General features: G+C 39.9%; 1 protein-coding gene across 1 annotated transcript in view; it reads left to right on the top strand.

Annotated features, from left to right (window-relative positions):
- The first annotated feature begins 74 nt into the window (after positions 1–74).
- The window catches only part of pola1 (polymerase (DNA directed), alpha 1), a 150,150-nt gene continuing 133,359 nt past the window's right edge, over positions 75–16,865 (top strand). Inside the window, exons 1-17 of the mRNA XM_062021121.1 lie at positions 75–251; positions 535–662; positions 772–868; positions 1,352–1,429; positions 1,510–1,625; positions 1,947–2,009; positions 2,085–2,186; positions 2,277–2,412; positions 2,492–2,642; positions 6,055–6,224; positions 6,309–6,421; positions 8,880–8,993; positions 9,077–9,151; positions 9,227–9,365; positions 9,441–9,595; positions 10,101–10,185; positions 10,269–10,330. Of these exons, the coding sequence (XP_061877105.1) occupies positions 203–251; positions 535–662; positions 772–868; positions 1,352–1,429; positions 1,510–1,625; positions 1,947–2,009; positions 2,085–2,186; positions 2,277–2,412; positions 2,492–2,642; positions 6,055–6,224; positions 6,309–6,421; positions 8,880–8,993; positions 9,077–9,151; positions 9,227–9,365; positions 9,441–9,595; positions 10,101–10,185; positions 10,269–10,330 (1,833 nt within the window). The 5' untranslated portion in view covers positions 75–202. The remainder of the gene's footprint in view (positions 252–534; positions 663–771; positions 869–1,351; positions 1,430–1,509; positions 1,626–1,946; positions 2,010–2,084; positions 2,187–2,276; positions 2,413–2,491; positions 2,643–6,054; positions 6,225–6,308; positions 6,422–8,879; positions 8,994–9,076; positions 9,152–9,226; positions 9,366–9,440; positions 9,596–10,100; positions 10,186–10,268; positions 10,331–16,865) is intronic.

Below are 16,865 nucleotides of genomic sequence, written 5' to 3' on the forward strand. Positions count from 1 at the left end.
TTGTAAAGCAAAACTATAATGTATCCAACACTGCCACCGTGCGGCAAGACATTTGCATCAACGCGTCTTTTCATTGGGTGTGACCTCACTTCCAGTATATGACTTTCCCCGGGAAGATTTGGCGCGGTCCTGTTGTGTTGAGCCATCGCCGCCGTCGCCCTTTTAAGCATCTGTCACTGAGCGACAAAACTGGACAAAAGTCATGTCGCCCGTCTCGAACCAGGACAAGGACATGGACACAACAGGCGGGGGTTAGTGGGTTTTTTCAGTGTTGCTTGTAAACGCAGCTAGCTTAGGTCAAGTGAGCAGTCGCAGCAGTTAGCTTAAACAATCACACATGCTACATGTTTGTTTATGTGTCTGAACTCAGTTAGCTTGCGTACTTTAGGAGTTCAAGCATGAGGGTGTATGTGATAGAATGTTGAAATTAAAGTAGTAGTTGATGAGATGAGCTTTGTTTTGTTGTAATTAATGACTTAATAGACAGATAGCATAATTGTACTTGAACGTATGTTACGTGTGTCTTCTTGCCAGATGATGCAGGCGAAGCCTGTGGTTTGGCCAAGTCTCGCTCCAGACGAGAGAAAAGGGAGAAAGTGGGGAGGAAATCTGCTCTGGAGCAGCTGAAAAAGGCCAAGAGAGGGGAGAAGGTCAAATATGAGGTTAGTGTCAAGGAAAACAAGTGCTGTTACAAGTCCATTCCAATTGACTTAACTTTATCTCATTGATTGATTGATTGATTGCAACATTATGACTGTTGTTTTTGTCCAGGTGGAGGAGTTCAGCAGCGTGTATGAAGAAGTGGATGAGGAACAATATTCCAAGATGGTCCAGGATAGACAAGAAGATGACTGGATTGTTGATGATGGTGAGTCTTTTCCTCTATCCCAGTGGTCCCCAACCACCGGGCTGCGGCCCGGTACTGGTCCGTGGATCGATTGGTAAAGGCCGCACAAGAAATAAAAATAAAAAAATCATTATTTATTTTATTTTTATTTTTAATTAAATCAACATAAAAACACAAGATAGTAAGCAATTAGTGCACCAACCCAAAAAACCTCCCTCCCCTACACTCATTCACACTCATTCGCACAAAAGGGTTGTGTCTTTCTGTTAATAATATTTCTGGTTCCTACATTATATATCAATATAGTCCAATACAGTCTGCAGGGATACAATCCGTAAGCACGCATGATTGTATTTTTTTATGACAAAAAAAACCCCTCCTCCCCCAGTCCGTGGGACAAATTTTCAAGCGTTGACCGGTCCGCAGTTACAAAAAGGTTGGGGACCACTGCTCTATCCCAATCCACGTGTTCAAAATTGCCTTAATGTCTTTGTCGTCTCACAGATGGAGTCGGGTATGTGGAGGACGGGAGAGAGATCTTTGATGACGATTTGGACGATGACGTTACAGAAAAAAACCAAGGTAGTAGCCGTATGGCTTCATTCAGAGTATAGATTCATTTTCTGTGTGAGCGACTCCCTCAGTGGTGTTTGGTTTGACAGGAAATGCGAGAGCCAAAGGTGGCGACTCGAACAAACACGTCAAAAAATCAGCCGTGGCAAAGCCTAACAGCATTAAGAGCCTCTTCATGAACAGCAATGTCAAGAAGCCAGCAGAGGTGTGGTATATTTCACACATGTTCATGTAAAGTTTAATAAAGTGCTACGATGTCAGCTAGCAAAGTGTACACAGCATCATATCCTGCTCTCATCCCTACACGCCCTCACGCCCATTGGTTATGTTTCTGGTCGGCTCGTTTCAGCAAGTTTAGCTGCTAACGTTAGGTGTTTTTGAATGGACATCCTATTCTAGTCAGTTGATTCAGAAACGTAACATTTCTTCCGGTGAATATCAAAGCTACCCTAGAAACGGTGTATGGAAATTAGTATTTGTCCACAATTTAACCTGTATTTGCATGTTTTTGTGTGACCTTGTGCAGAAAGATGTGGACTTGTCTAAGGATGATCTTTTGGGAGACATCCTCCAGGATCTACACTCAGAGGTTGGAACAGACATGCGCAGACTTTTTTCAACCAACAGACAGAGTGCAAAGATGTCTTCCTGTCTCCTTACCTAGAAACCCTCTCTCCTGGCTCCTCCACCGGTTGTAATGCTGAAGAAAAAGAAGTCGCTTGGCTCGCCCATGAATCCATTCTCGATCAAGCCTCAGATGCCAAAAGTAAACATTCGGTTGACAAAATGATCGCTGCGATTAATCGTGTTGGTTGGAGTTCCTTTTCAACTTTCTGATATGTTTTTTTTTGTGAAGGAGCCCACTCCAGCTAAGGCCAAAGTCATCCGGCCTCCACCTTCTGATGCCCCCTGGCCGTCACCTGGCCCTCTTTTGTCAAGTCCTTCCCTCGTCGTGAAAGAGACAGAACCCCCATCCCAGAAGCAAGAGAAAGGTGAAGTAAAAAGGACCCAGAGGTATTCGCTCTTTGCTATGAATCTTAACTCACTTGAGCAATCCTGTTTTCTTCCCAGTGGATGAGGACCTGGTGTTAGACGGGATGGACTTTGATGAGCCGATGGAAGTTGGACCTGAGGAACCTGTAGTCCTGGAAGAGGCCCAATCTGAATGTAAAACAACCCCTGTTGCTCCTGTCAGGTTGCAGTCTCAGGACCCTGCCTTCTTGTAAGTCAAAACGTTTTAAAGATTATTTATTGTTAGTTCCGCCATACATGCAAGACATGAGGAAGAATCGAGCTCCTGTTTCTCTCTTGCCTTATATTCCAAAGCAAATTTCCAAGGCTCAGGGAGAGAGTTCCCGTTAGACGCCATGTTGTCGCTACAAAACAACACTCACAACTCATCAGCAAAACAACTCCAGTCCAGATAGGCAAAGAAAACAACACTGTCTGATTTTGTACTTCAATGAAGTGCCCAAGATCAACAAGTCTTGAATTGACCCCCTGATTCCTTCGCAGTACTCGTTTCTTTCTCCAGGGGTTGCACATTGTATTCTTTAGAGGGGAGCAGCACTTTTTGGGGGATTGTGCCTGTCATTTACAATCCTTATGAGAGACAAGAACACATATTTTATTTTTTTACAGCCTTTTTATTAATAGTAATAATTTCTGCCTCTACATCACTAAAATGCATCCAAAAACCACCAAAAATACTCCATTTACATCTCGTCACCTGAATATTAACCAAGTATTAGTGATGTTGTTATAACAATCGGTAACCCATGTAAACAATTCTGAGCTGCGCAGTGATGATCACAGTGATCGCTTGTGCAGCTACAAAACTGAAATACTGAGCCAATGCATCATGATTGCCTCTAAGGAAATTCAAAATTTTAAATCATGTCTCTCACTTGGATAATAAAAGGTTGTAGGCATAAACCGAGAAGTTGTTCACCTGTGACATCCAACTTATACCTGGCGATGGAGAGAAAGACACAAAAAGTCGTTCATTCGCGGTACCTTTTTTTTTTTAACCCTTCACGTGGATCATGATTACTTCATCTAAATGGTAGTATAAGAACATCCTAATAGATGGGATCCCGGTGAGATCAGACAGTAAGTGATCGTTTTATTACGTTCATAGTTAGCATCACTTTAGTGTTGTGGCCATGCTATTGTTAAACGTGTGTTCCTCTTCTACTCTGTCCTGGTTGAGGTAGACCATTGCGTTTTCTGCTGGAAGGTAGTTCCTCCAAACTTGTTGAGCTTGCACGTGACTTCCTTGATCGAAAGTGTCAAACGTCATGCTTTGGAATGCTGTGTGGGAACATGCTGGTGTTCACCCTTCAACATGTGCAGTAGAGTTGTTTTGCTGGCATTGTCTAGGCACAGGAAGAGCAACTTGCCCATCTTATTTTACAGACTTAAGAACTGGAAAACATTACTAAATCTCCTGTAGACCCAGTAAACTAAAACTGACATCTCAGGTGTATTTTCCGTTAGGGATGATACTCGAAACCGGTTTTCCCGGTTGTTTGATAAGAAAAGAACCGAGTCCTCGGACTCGAATCCCTTTTTGAGAACCGGTACCTGTTATCGAGACCACTATAGTAAAGGAAAAGAGTTGATTCTTTATTCGAATCCCGTCCCGACCAGAAATGCTCCGTGGGACATCACAAGAAATGACGTCACGTAGCTCAGTCATTAGGCGCAGATAGCGAAAGCAGGAAAACAATGGACGGGAAAAAGCGCTCCAAGGTGTAATAAAGTTCAAAACAAAAGCTATAATCCATCGAATAACTTTACTGAGAGATTTTAGCAGGGTAAAACACATAACGAACACTTTTACGACCAACCGGAAACATAGCAACCAGGCTAGCAACGCACCTCCTTTACGGCAGCTGTCGCAACGTTCTTAAAACAACCGCAGCACATACATATATATACAACATATCTCCCTTTTTTAACTATTGTTTTTCTTTCCTTGTAAACAAAACAAAATCACACTGTAGATGTATTGTTTGTCTAATTATAAATAATGCAGACGAGGCGTGTTGGCTGAGTTCTTGACGTTTACTTTCACAGCGTGGCAACATGCAACACTTTTCGGGGCTACCGCGCATGCTCGTAACTCCCGTTGCATGCTGGGTAGTGTAGTTGTTATATTCTGTAGCTCATAACATTTTTCCCCCTATAAAGAAATAATGTTAACTCAATAAAGTGTATTTCTTTTTTTAGCTTTAACTTTTCATTTTTTTAGCATTGTAACCACATTTGCAAATAACTTTTATCTTCATAGAATTTTCTTTCAATAAAGAAATAAAGTGCAAAAATGTCAAAGCATCATAACAAACAGTTATGTCAAATAGCAGCAGAAGTGCACTTTTTGGAGAGCTGTATTATTTTCAGTTTTGTGCCCAAGGGACTGATTTTATTTAACACTATAGTATTATTTATACACCTATAGTGATCACAGAGACAGGTTGTTTTTGTGTTACTGTATATATTTGTTTCTCTGAAAAATCCCACTTAATATACTTTGGGTAACAACAGTCAATATTTATTTATTGTATTTTATTTTTTTAGGTGGGTAACAGTCAATATTTATTTATTTATTAGATTTTATTTTTTTTATTATATAATAAAAGTGAGCTTTTGCTAAACCAAATATTGTGTGTTTTTTTCCATATACAACAACCTATCTGGACTCGATAAGAGAATCGATAAGGAATCGGTTCGATAAGAGGATTCGATAATAGGCTCGAACTCGATAATTCCTTATCAAACATCATCCCTATTTTCCGTATACCTGATGCTCAAGAAGATATTGTATAAAATCATATTTTTTATTAAAATCAACAATAATTAGTTAGATTATAAGGTGAATGTGACAGTCGCAAGCTGTCGGGTGGGTTCCAAGGACCATCAAGGAACGACATCTTGCGGGCAGGTTTAGACTTCTTTATTTTTCCAAATAAAAAACCCTCAGTGCCGGTCGCTTTTCAGCTCCGCTTCTCTGCTCGCTCCTCCGCTCTTGCTTTTCAGCCGCGCGCGTCGTCGTCTTCCTTGGGCTCTCGCTCCGCATCCGCCCCTTGTTGTGTCCGTCTCTTTCCGTCTCTTTCCGTCTCTCTCCGTCTCTCCGTCTCCTTTCTCCCGTCCTCCTCTGCTGCTCCCCTTTTATTCAGTGAGACATTATACAATTGTGCCCAGCCCTGCGATCCACACACCTGACGTTCATTACGGCGCCAATCCCAGCGCGCCCCGCCTCGCTGCTCGCTCGTCGTCCACGCTTCCTCGCCGCCATCTTAGAGCGGGCTCCGGTGTGCCCTGCCTCCCTGTTGGACTGCCGGCCAATCCTCCCTACAGTGAACAAGATTATAATGGCATTATTTATGCAGTAATTGCAGTTCTGTTGTTTTTGGGGTCCATACTGCATTCCATGTTAATTATTCTGATGCATTCTTTACATGTAAACGATTTAAAAAAGATACGCAATGTGTTTTGTTGACTTTTTGGTGTTTTGTGGATCAGAAATATTCCAAGTGAAACTATGTTAATGCTGTGTTTGTTTCTGATTGTCTCAAAATGATAAGAAAGCATGTTCATAATCTCTGCTCGAAATGTATTTCTGGATGCAGAAAAATTGGAGGCTTTTGGGGTCAGGAGGACGAGGAAGGTCCCGTCACCGAGGCTCCTGCAGAGGTGCAGGTGGACTCTAGCAAGCTGCCGCTGGTGGAGGGCGTCGACGGCGAGCAGGTGTTCAGGTTCTACTGGCTGGATGCTTTTGAAGACCCTTACAGCCAACCAGGTAAAGCCAAATACTGTACATCCATGATACATGTCCCTATTCTTGAAGCGTACACTAATGTAAGTGCACTTGGCTGTCGCGCAGGTGTGGTGTACCTGTTCGGAAAAGTGTGGATCGAGTCAGCCCAGTCCCACACAAGCTGCTGCGTCTCTGTCAGGAACATTGAACGCACCATATACATCCTGCCGCGTGAATATGTACGTTTTCTACTCTGCTTTTCTACAGTCTGACCTCTCTGCTCACAAAATAATGCGCCCTTGCACAAACTACAAGCATGACAGCACAATCAATCAATTCAATTTCCTTTTATTTAACCAGGTAAAGACTCATTGAGATTAAAATCTTTTTCAAGCGCGACCTGACAAAGAGGGTGGCACATACAAAGTTACAATAATAGTTACAACAAGACAATACAACAGAACAACAGCAGTCATACCACAACAGGTCAAAAATAATTTAAAACGATTATGTAATAATTCAATCTAAAAGCAAGTACATTGCCCTTGAGAACTGGTTTCTCGATCTTTTAAAATTGACTTAAACTCCCCCAAATTGATCAATTCTGGTAGCCTCATATCTTTCTGGATGTCATTCCATGACCAGGGAGCAGCATAACTGAAGACTTTTTTTGTTGGCTCTAGGAACCAACATGTGAGAGACAAAGTTAAAGTACCAATGATTGTCACACACACACGAGGTGTGGCGAATGTGGAGGACATCTTGTGAGTGTAGGCTGTAATGACTGGAGTCTCTACACACAAAAGAACACAGATAGATGGGGACAAGTCCAAGAAGATATTTATATATAAAAACTATCCATCGAGAAAGTCTTCGGGCAGTTAAAGATGGACAGTTTGCCTTTGCATACAAAGTGCAGTGGTGGACAAGATTTCCACAACCAGTAATAAAACGTAAGGCACAGTTATATACAGTGTCTAGTTTTTTCAAGTAAGTGCCAGGTGCATTCTTAAAAAGCAGGTCTCCATTCACAGCACACTCACTGTTAAATTAATGTGCAAAAACAAATATACCCCGAAAAAACAAGAGATTTATACATACACACACACCAGCAAGTGGCTCAAAACAACTTTTCCCCAAGCAAGCTTTTTTTTCTGTCACTCACGCACATATCGGTAACATTTAGAGTTGTAGCCGTGACACACACACCGAAAAATTTTGGTTAGGTTAGCAAACAGGATGCTTTTTGCATAACAATGATCAATAAAGTGGTCGTCAGTACCTGAGAATACAATATGATTGAGATTTCACGGATATTGAAACATGGTTAAAAAGGGGTTTGTGTCAGTACAGTGATATTTCCCTGACTGTTGTCATTGTAAATGCAGATCTCCTGTACCTGATACTGTTGGATTGTGCGTGTGAACCTAATGCTGTAGCGGCTGAGTGTGTATATATTCATGTTTTAAGTGGAATTCACCCGCGACCTCGAGAGGGACAAGCGGTAGAAAATGGATGGATGGATAACTGGAATTAATCTTAAAGGGGAACTGCATTTTTTTAAATGTCTATAATTCACAATCCTTATGTAAGACAGGCACATACTCTATATGTTTTTCTTTGTTTATGCACTCTTAACTAGTAATTAAAGGCTAGCAATAATCAGTTATCAATAGAGCCAATGGAAGTCGCTCTACTGTGCCCATAAAGCACTCTAAAACCGTTCAAAAAACTCCATTAGTGTTTTAAATACACATGCTGTAAGTATACATTTAATAAAATAACAGGCACATTCATAATAACATGTCAAACTTACAGATTTATGTCATTTTAAGCATACAGCGACGTATTAATTTCACAGACAAATCGCAACATTTCCGCTTCCCCTCAACAATAACAAATACTATGAATCATGGGAGACTTATAACTTTTTTGGGGTAATGATGATCCAGAACATTATATTTTCGAGCCTGAATATATGAAAGATGATCCACTGATCTTAGAAGCTGTGTGCTAAACAGATGCAGCTTTAGTGAACGCTAAACATCATGTAGCAGTATGGCTAAGTGCTAAACAAGATATACAAACTACGAACATAATCAAACAACCACAATTTGTACAATGTTTTATCTCACTTGGATGCTGACTGATTGGATGTTTATATCTTCACGTTTAGAGGAACAATTAATCATAATTCTCGCAAAGGGTTAAAAACACGGTGTCGCAAAATAGCGTGGTTTTTTTTCCTGTTTTTCTCGCCATCTCGGGGTCTAAGTTAAATGTTAAAGTTGACCAACTTCTCGGTTGATGGCCACATCCTTCTACTGTCCAGGTGAGAGACATGATTTATAATCCAGAATTAACTTTCACCAGTTTAGAAGCAATGCAACAGCAGTTTGCCAGGTCAATATGTCAACATAGCAGAATAAGCTTAGCGCTAATAATAACAATATTGCTAATAATATTCAGGTCACGAGATGTAAATGTATGTTGGCGGTTTTGGATGTTTTTTTAGAAGGCTCTATAGGCACAATAGTATACTCCCGTTAGCCACCTCGTACTTGCAGTATTTTACAACTTACAATGCACAATAAAAATAAAAACATTTGTTCTTGTCTTACATAGGTATTGTGAATGATAGGCAAAATTCCAAAAAAGTGCAGTTCCCCTTAAAGTGTTGATATTTTCTTTCCACAGAGAGTGAACCCCAAGACAGGAGAAGTGTCCAATACGCCTGTTGAAATGATGGATGTCTACCAGGAGTTCAGTGAGCTCTCTGACAGGTTCAAGATCATGAAGTTCAAGTCCAAGGTATTTTTCTTTCAACCATGTCAACATACAACATAATTTTATTGTGTCATGTCTATGGCTGCTTCTCTCTTGACCATCTGCAGAATGTGGAGAAGAACTACGCGTTTGAAATTCCAGACGTGCCCACACAATCAGAGTACCTCGAAGTCCGCTATTCAGTGAGTAAATGCAGGCATAGCAGGAATAACACACCTCTCATATAAATCCTCCTTTTGATCTTTTGTTCCTGACAGGCTGAGTGCCCTGCTTTTCCGTCTGGCCTTAAGGGGGCAACATTCTCACACATTTTTGGAACCAACACCTCCAGCTTGGAACATTTCCTCCTCAGTAGGAAGATTAAAGGGCCATGTTGGCTGGACATCAAGACACCTCGTGAGAAGCGCCTTTTTGAATTAAATGTTGTGGATGTATATATTTTTTACTATTTCAAATATTTTGGTGCAATAGAGTTACTGAGTCAAGCGGTCAGCTGGTGCAAAGTGGAGGCGCTGGCTCTGAGGGCTGATCTGGTCACCGTGGTCAAAGACTTGGCACCGCCACCTGTCACTGTCATGTCCATCAGTCTCAAGACCATCCAGAACCCCAAGAGCCATCATAACGAGGTCCGAGTGCTCAGCAGCATGATCACCTTGCTGCCCTATTTGATTTAAACCAGTGGTTCTTAACCTTATTGGAGGTACCGAACCCCACCAATTTCATATGCGCATTCACCGAACCCTTCTTTAGTGAAAAATTCAAAAAAATAATAATTTCAAATTCAAGACAAAGTTATGTTTTTTTTATTGGTGCATAAAATGAACAGTGCATGAACATCCCCTTGTTCAAAGAACAAAACCAACACCTGAACTCACAAATTACGCATCTGAAAATCAGATGGAAAATTAGAGGTAACATTGTTTGGGGGTATCCATAATACGCAGATAGGAAGACGTTTTTATTTACACGATGAGTTGGGTGTGTCTTGACCTCCGCGGCGCAGGCTCCGCCGAACTCCTGAGGCCGGCTCACCGAACCCCTAGGGTTCGATCGAACCCAGGTTAAGAACCACTGATTTAAACCTTACTGTAGACTTTTCTCTAACTTACTGGTGTCTTTCCCCTCATGCAGATTGTGTCATTGGCTGCGCTCGTCCACTATGGCTTTCATATGGACAAAGCGCCACCTCAACCTCCTTATCAAACTCATTTTTGTGGTGAGCTCCTCACAATCGTTTTGTGTGCATTACAGATAATATGTGATCAGAGCTCCTATGCTAAATCTCGATTTTCTTTCCAGTGGTGACTAAACCTAACGACTGTATCTTCCCCTTTGACTTCAATGATGCCGTGAGAAAGAAGGTGAGTTGGCACAGGAAATCTTTCTTGGCCTATAGAAAAAAAAAAAGTTTGATCAAGGGTGTCGAAAGTGCAAATTCTAAAAATATTTTGACAAAAAAAACACACAAAAAGTGGAATAAAAGAGCAAATCGCTGTAAAATAATGGGGAAAAGTTCATTTTGACGCTAAAAAGTAGTGATGTACAATGTTGTTTTTAAAGCAAATACAGATACAGATAACTTCCTGCTTCTCTAGAAGGATTCTGATAACTGATTAACTTATTGTTTTTTTAAATGTAGTATGTGCACAAATTTCTCTTCGGCTGGCTTTGGGGTAGCTTCATTAGCAGCAGGTGTCTTTGTAGTCGGGCTGCAACTAACGATTATTTTGATAGTCAACGATTTGGTCAACGATTATTTTAATGGCCCTAATTTTTCCATCGACTTCAAAATGCAGCAAGTTATTTAGGGCATGTGCTTAAGAACAACAAAGATGACTTATTCATTCATAGATATTTATTTTTACTGGACCTGTACATGCACAATGACAAATAAAGATCATTCATTCATTCATAACTGTGCTGCTCAGTCAACTGTTACACAAATTTAAAGACCTACTGAAATGATTTTTTTTTATTTAAACGGGGATAGCAGATCTATTCTATGTGTCAGACTTGATAATTTTGCGATATTGCCATATTTTTGCTGAAAGGATTTAGTATAAAACAACGATGATAAAGATCGCAACTTTTGGTATCTGATAAAAAAAAGGCTTGCCCCTTTTGGAAGTAGCGTGACGTAGTCAATTGAACATATCCGCAAAGTTCCCTATTGTTTACAATGATGGCCGCATGAAGTGAGAGAGATTCGGACCGAGAAAGCGACAATTTCCCCATTAATTTGAGCGAGGATGAAAGATTTGTGGATGAGGAAAATGCAAGTGAAGGACTAGTGGGGAGTGGAAGCGATTCAGATAGGGAAGATGCTGTGAGAGCCGGGGGTGACCTGATATTCAGCTGGGAATGACTACAACAGTAAATAAACACAAGATATATATATACTCTATTAGCCACAACACAACCAGGCTTATATTTAATATGCCACAAATTAATCCTGCATAAAAACACCTAGGTGTTTGTTATGCTAGCTCCTAGCTACTAGCTCGAGCTAGTTATAGCTCGAGCGGGTTATATGGACGGGATCCCGTATATATAACCCGCCAATACAATTCAAACACCTGCACAACACACACACTCACTCAGCCCAAAGAATCGTTCACCTAACCCAAGGTTCATAAAGCTTATATATTTAACCAAAGTTACGTACATGACACGCACGTACGGGCAAGCAATCAAATGTTTGGAAGCGCACGGGTGGGACCTGATATTCAGCTGGGAATGACTACAACAGTAAATAAACACAAGACATACACTACCGTTCAAAAGTTTGGGGTCACCCAAACAATTTTGTGGAATAGCCTTCATTTCTAAGAACAAGAATAGACTGTCGAGTTTCAGATGAAAGTTCTCTTTTTCTGGCCATTTTGAGCGTTTGATTGACCCCACAAATGTGATGCTCCAGAAACTCAATCTGCTCAAAGGAAGGTCAGTTTTGTAGCTTCTGTAACGAGCTAAACTGTTTTCAGATGTGTGAACATGATTGCACAAGGGTTTTCTAATCATCAATTAGCCTTCTGAGCCAATGAGCAAACACATTGTACCATTAGAACACTGGAGTGATAGTTGCTGGAAATGGGCCTCTATACACCTATGTAGATATTGCACCAAAAAACAGACATTTGCAGCTAGAGTAGTCATTTACCACATTAGCAATGTATAGAGTGTATTTCTTTAAAGTTAAGACTAGTTTAAAGTTATCTTCATTGAAATGTACAGTGCTTTTCCTTCAAAAATAAGGACATTTCAATGTGACCCCAAACTTTTGAACGGTAGTGTATATATACTCTATTAGCCACAACACAACCAGGCTTATATTTAATATGCCACAAATTAATCCCGCATAACAAACACCTAGGTGTTTGTTATGCTAGCTCCTAGCTAGTAGCTACTAGCTCGAGCTAGTTATAGCTCGAGCGGGTTATATGGACGGGATCCCGTATATATAACCCGCCAATACAATTTAAACACCTGCACAACACACACACTCACTCAGCCCAAAGGACCGTTCACCTAGCCCAAGGTTCATAAAGCTTATATATTTAACCAAAGTTACGTACGTGACACGCACGTACGGGCAAGCGATCAAATGTTTGAAAGCGCGCGGGTGGGACCTGATATTCAGCTGGGAATGACTACAACAGTAAATAAACACAAGACATATATATACTCTATTAGCCACATCACAACCAGGCTTATATTTAATATGCCACAAATTAATCCCGCATAACAAACACCTAGGTGTTTGTTATGCTAGCTACTAGCTCGAGGTAGTTATAGCAAGCGATCAAATGTTTGGAAGCGCAGCTACGTACTCACGGTATCGCGTCTGTGTATCCAAATCAAAGTCCTCCTGGTTAGAGTCTCTGTTGTCCGATTTCTTCGATCTTGACTGCATCTTTCGGGAATGTAAACAATGAATCACCGGCTGTGTTGTGTTGCTGACTTCCCTCGCAAAATATCCGCTTCGCACCGACAACTTTGTTCTTTGCTTGCTCAGCTTCTTTCTCCATAATGCAATGAACAAATTGCAACAGATTCACCAACACAGATGTCCAGAATACTGTGGAATAATGAGATGAAAACAGAGCTATTTCGTATTGGCTTCAATGGGGAAGCCATACCTCTGTTAAACTGGCTACGTCACGCGCATACGTCATCATACCGAGACGTTTTCAAGCGGAAGTGTGGCGGGAAATTTAAAATTGCACTTTATAAGTTAACCCGGCCATATTGGCATGTGTTGCAATGTTAAGATTTCATCATTGATATATAAACTATCAGACTGTGTGGTCGGTAGTAGTGGGTTTAAGTAGGCCTTTAAATGACTAATAAAATGTTGTCCATTTAAAAGAAAAGAAAGGCAAATTGCTATTTAAATAAAACAGTTAAAACAGCAGCAATGAAAACAAACAACAAAACACAAAAATCTAACTTTCTTAAAAAGAAAATAAGTATTTTAGGATAATATTTAAAAAGCTGCACACTGGTATATTGACTATTGATTAACTCTTGGCAGTTTTAGCACTCTAATAGACTCAATGGGTAGAATTGTATCTTTGATTAATTCTTAAAATGTTGGCTGTTTAATAGATTGTATGTTTAATCTTATGATAACTACGCATTGGTGCCTGTCTCTCTGTTTGTCTACTTGCGCGCACAACTTTCCTATTGTGCCCTTTTTAATGGGATTGCAAATTGACGCTGGTTTAAAAAGTACTTGAATTGATGTAGACACATTTTAGATGGCTGACTTTGGCTAAAATGATAAGTGAAAGTTATTTTTCACACAACTTCGTCTGACACTTGTAATCTAGCTAGCTAGCAAGGCATAAACTAACACTCTTATTGAGGTTGAGATTAGGGATGTCCGATAATGGCTTTTTTGCTGATATCAGATATTCTGATATTGTCCAACTCTTAATTACCGATACCGATATCAACCGATACCGATACATACAGTCGTGGAATTAACACATTATTATGCCTAATTTGGACAACCGGGTATGGTGAAGATAAGGTCCTTTTAAAAAAAAAAATTTGAATAATAATAAAGAATAAAAAAGAAAGTAAAACAATATGAAAACAGTTACATAAAAACTAGTAATTAAAGAAAATGAGTAAAATTAACTGTTAAAGGTTAATACTATTAGTGGACCAGCAGCATGCACAATCATGTGTGCTTATGGACTGTATCCCTTGCAGACTGTATTGATATACCGGTATATTGTTAATATTAATAACTATCCCTTGCAGACTGTATTGATATATATTGATATATAATGTAGGAACCAGAATATTAATAACAGAAAGAAACAACCCTTTTGTGTGAATGAGTGTGAATAAGCACTAATTGTAAATGTATCTTGTGTTTTTTATGTTGATTTAATAAAAACAAAACAAAAAAAACGATACCGATAATAATAAAAAAACGATACAGATAATTTCCGATATTACATTTTAAAGCATTTATCGGCCGATAATATCGGCAGGCCGATATGCAGTCACTTATTGTGTCATTTCTCATTGTATTATTTTGTCAAAAATATGAGGGACAAGCGCTAGGAAATGAATGCATTATTAATCTATTTGATCATTTACTGTTAATATCTGGTTATTTCTGTTTTAACATGTTACATCTACATATCTGTTAAAATGTAGGAAGCACTTATTCTTTTGTTGTTTGGAGGCATTAGATAAGTCTTGGGTGATGTCACAAATTTGGGTATCGATCCAATACCATGTCATATATGAATACAGTAAAAAAAAGATTTTGAGATGATAAAAAACTCTCGATGTAATAATTTTAGTATTGACTAAATATGGCTCTTGTGCTTGATAACGTTACAATCGATATCTGTGTAGACCCACCCTTTTGTTTACATTCAGGAGCTGTAGCTTGCTGTTAGCTATCGTATCCTCCTACAGTGTGTAGTGAAGCATGTTTAGCTATTCCTTGTCCTGCAGGAATGATATTTGTAAGAAACATGGTTTATTTGTTGCCATGGAGGCAAGGATTTGTGATTTAGAAGTAGCTAAAACACTACAGAGAGACGTTAGCCGCTAGCTAACTATTCGCTAGCTATGTTTAAAAGCACTCCTTGAAGAGCAGTGTTTGTAGCTCCACCTTTATCGTTAGTTTTAAAGCCAAAATATGTCCATTCTCCCTCATCTGTCTTCACACTGTTAATGCTTGCAAATGCTGTGAGTGTGTGTGTTGACTAACATGCGCCGTGGCTTGCATTTCCAGCATTGTCCCCGCACATCATGCACATGAGAAAAAAACCCCAGTATTTTTCAAAAGCAGTAAGGTACCGTTTTTAATTAATTGGTACAGCGATATTTAAAAAAAAAAATCCCGATATACTGTACAACCCTACTTTGCAGGCTTTCAAAACACTGTCATAGTGATGCTGGTGTTTCAGAGCTAATAAGGTTTGATGTGTTGATGCGCAATGTATTTGTCCTCATGAAAATGTATTTTATCCGAAACAATGAATAAGTCCCGAACAATCGATGCCAGGTTTGTTTATAATGAGCTCAGGGGAAGTTTATGACGCAAGTTGGAGAAAATAATTGCTTGATTTGCTCACCCTAACCCACCTTGAGCTATTTTTTCCAGCGACCCTGAAAGGGATAAGCGGTAGAAAATGGATGGATGGATGGATATTTATTGGCGCTATTTTTAAATATTTAATGGATTCATCGGTGTGATGTCATTAATTCCTGATATCAGCATGATAATTTTCCGTCCAATATTGATCATGAAACCTGCTAATAACAAAAAGCTGACATGTCCAAAACCCAAAACCAGTGAAGTTGGCACGTTGTGTAAATCATAAATAAAAACAGAATACATTGATTTGCAAATCCTTTTCAATCTATATTCAATTGAATAGACTGCAAAGACAAGATACTTAACGTTCGAACTGGAAAACTTTATTTTTTGCAAATATTAGCTCATTTGGAATTTAATGCCTGCGACATGTTTCAAAAAAGCTGGCACAAGTGGCAAAAAAGACTGAAGAAATTGAGGAATGCTCGTCAAACACTTGTTTGGAACATCCCACAGGTGAACAGGCTAATTGGGAACAGGTGGGTGCCACGATTGGGTATAAAAGCAGCTTCCATGAAATGCTCAGTCATTCACAAACAAGGATGGGGCAAGGGTCACCACTTAGTGAACAAATGCTTGAGCAAATTGTCGAACAGTTTAAGAACAACATTTCTCAATGAACTATTGCAAGGAATTTGGGGATTTCACCATCCAAGGTCTGTAATATCATCAAAATGTTCAGAGAATCTGGAGAAATCACTGCACGTAAGCGGCAATGCCCGTGACCTTCGATCCCTCGGACGGTAACTGCGTCAAAAAACGACGTCACCAGGGATATCACCACATGGGCTCAGGAACACTTCAGAAAACCACTGTCAGTAACTACAGTTTGTCGCTACATCTGTAAGTTCAAGTTAAAACTCTACTATGCAAAGCGAAAGCCATTTATCAGCAACACCCAGAAATGCCGCCGGCTTCGTTGGGCCCAAGCTCATCTAAGAATGACTGATGCACAGTGGAAAAGTGTTCTGTGGTCTGACAAGTCCACATTTCAAATTGTTTTTGGAAACTGTGGACGTCATGTCCTCCGGACCAAAGAGGAAAAGAACCATCCGGACTGTTATAGGCGCAAAGTTGAAAAGCCAGCATCTGTGATGGTATGGGGGTGTATTAGTGCCCAAGACATGGGTAACTTACACATCTGTGAAGGCATCATTAATGCTGAAAGGTACATACAGGTTTTGGAGCAACATATGTTGCCATCCAAGCAACGTGTTTTTTATGGACGCCCCTGCTTATTTCAGCAAGACAAAGCCAAGCCACAT

Source organism: Entelurus aequoreus, linkage group LG15 (genome assembly GCF_033978785.1).
Source record: "Entelurus aequoreus isolate RoL-2023_Sb linkage group LG15, RoL_Eaeq_v1.1, whole genome shotgun sequence".
Classification (NCBI taxonomy): Eukaryota; Metazoa; Chordata; class Actinopteri; order Syngnathiformes; family Syngnathidae; genus Entelurus; species Entelurus aequoreus.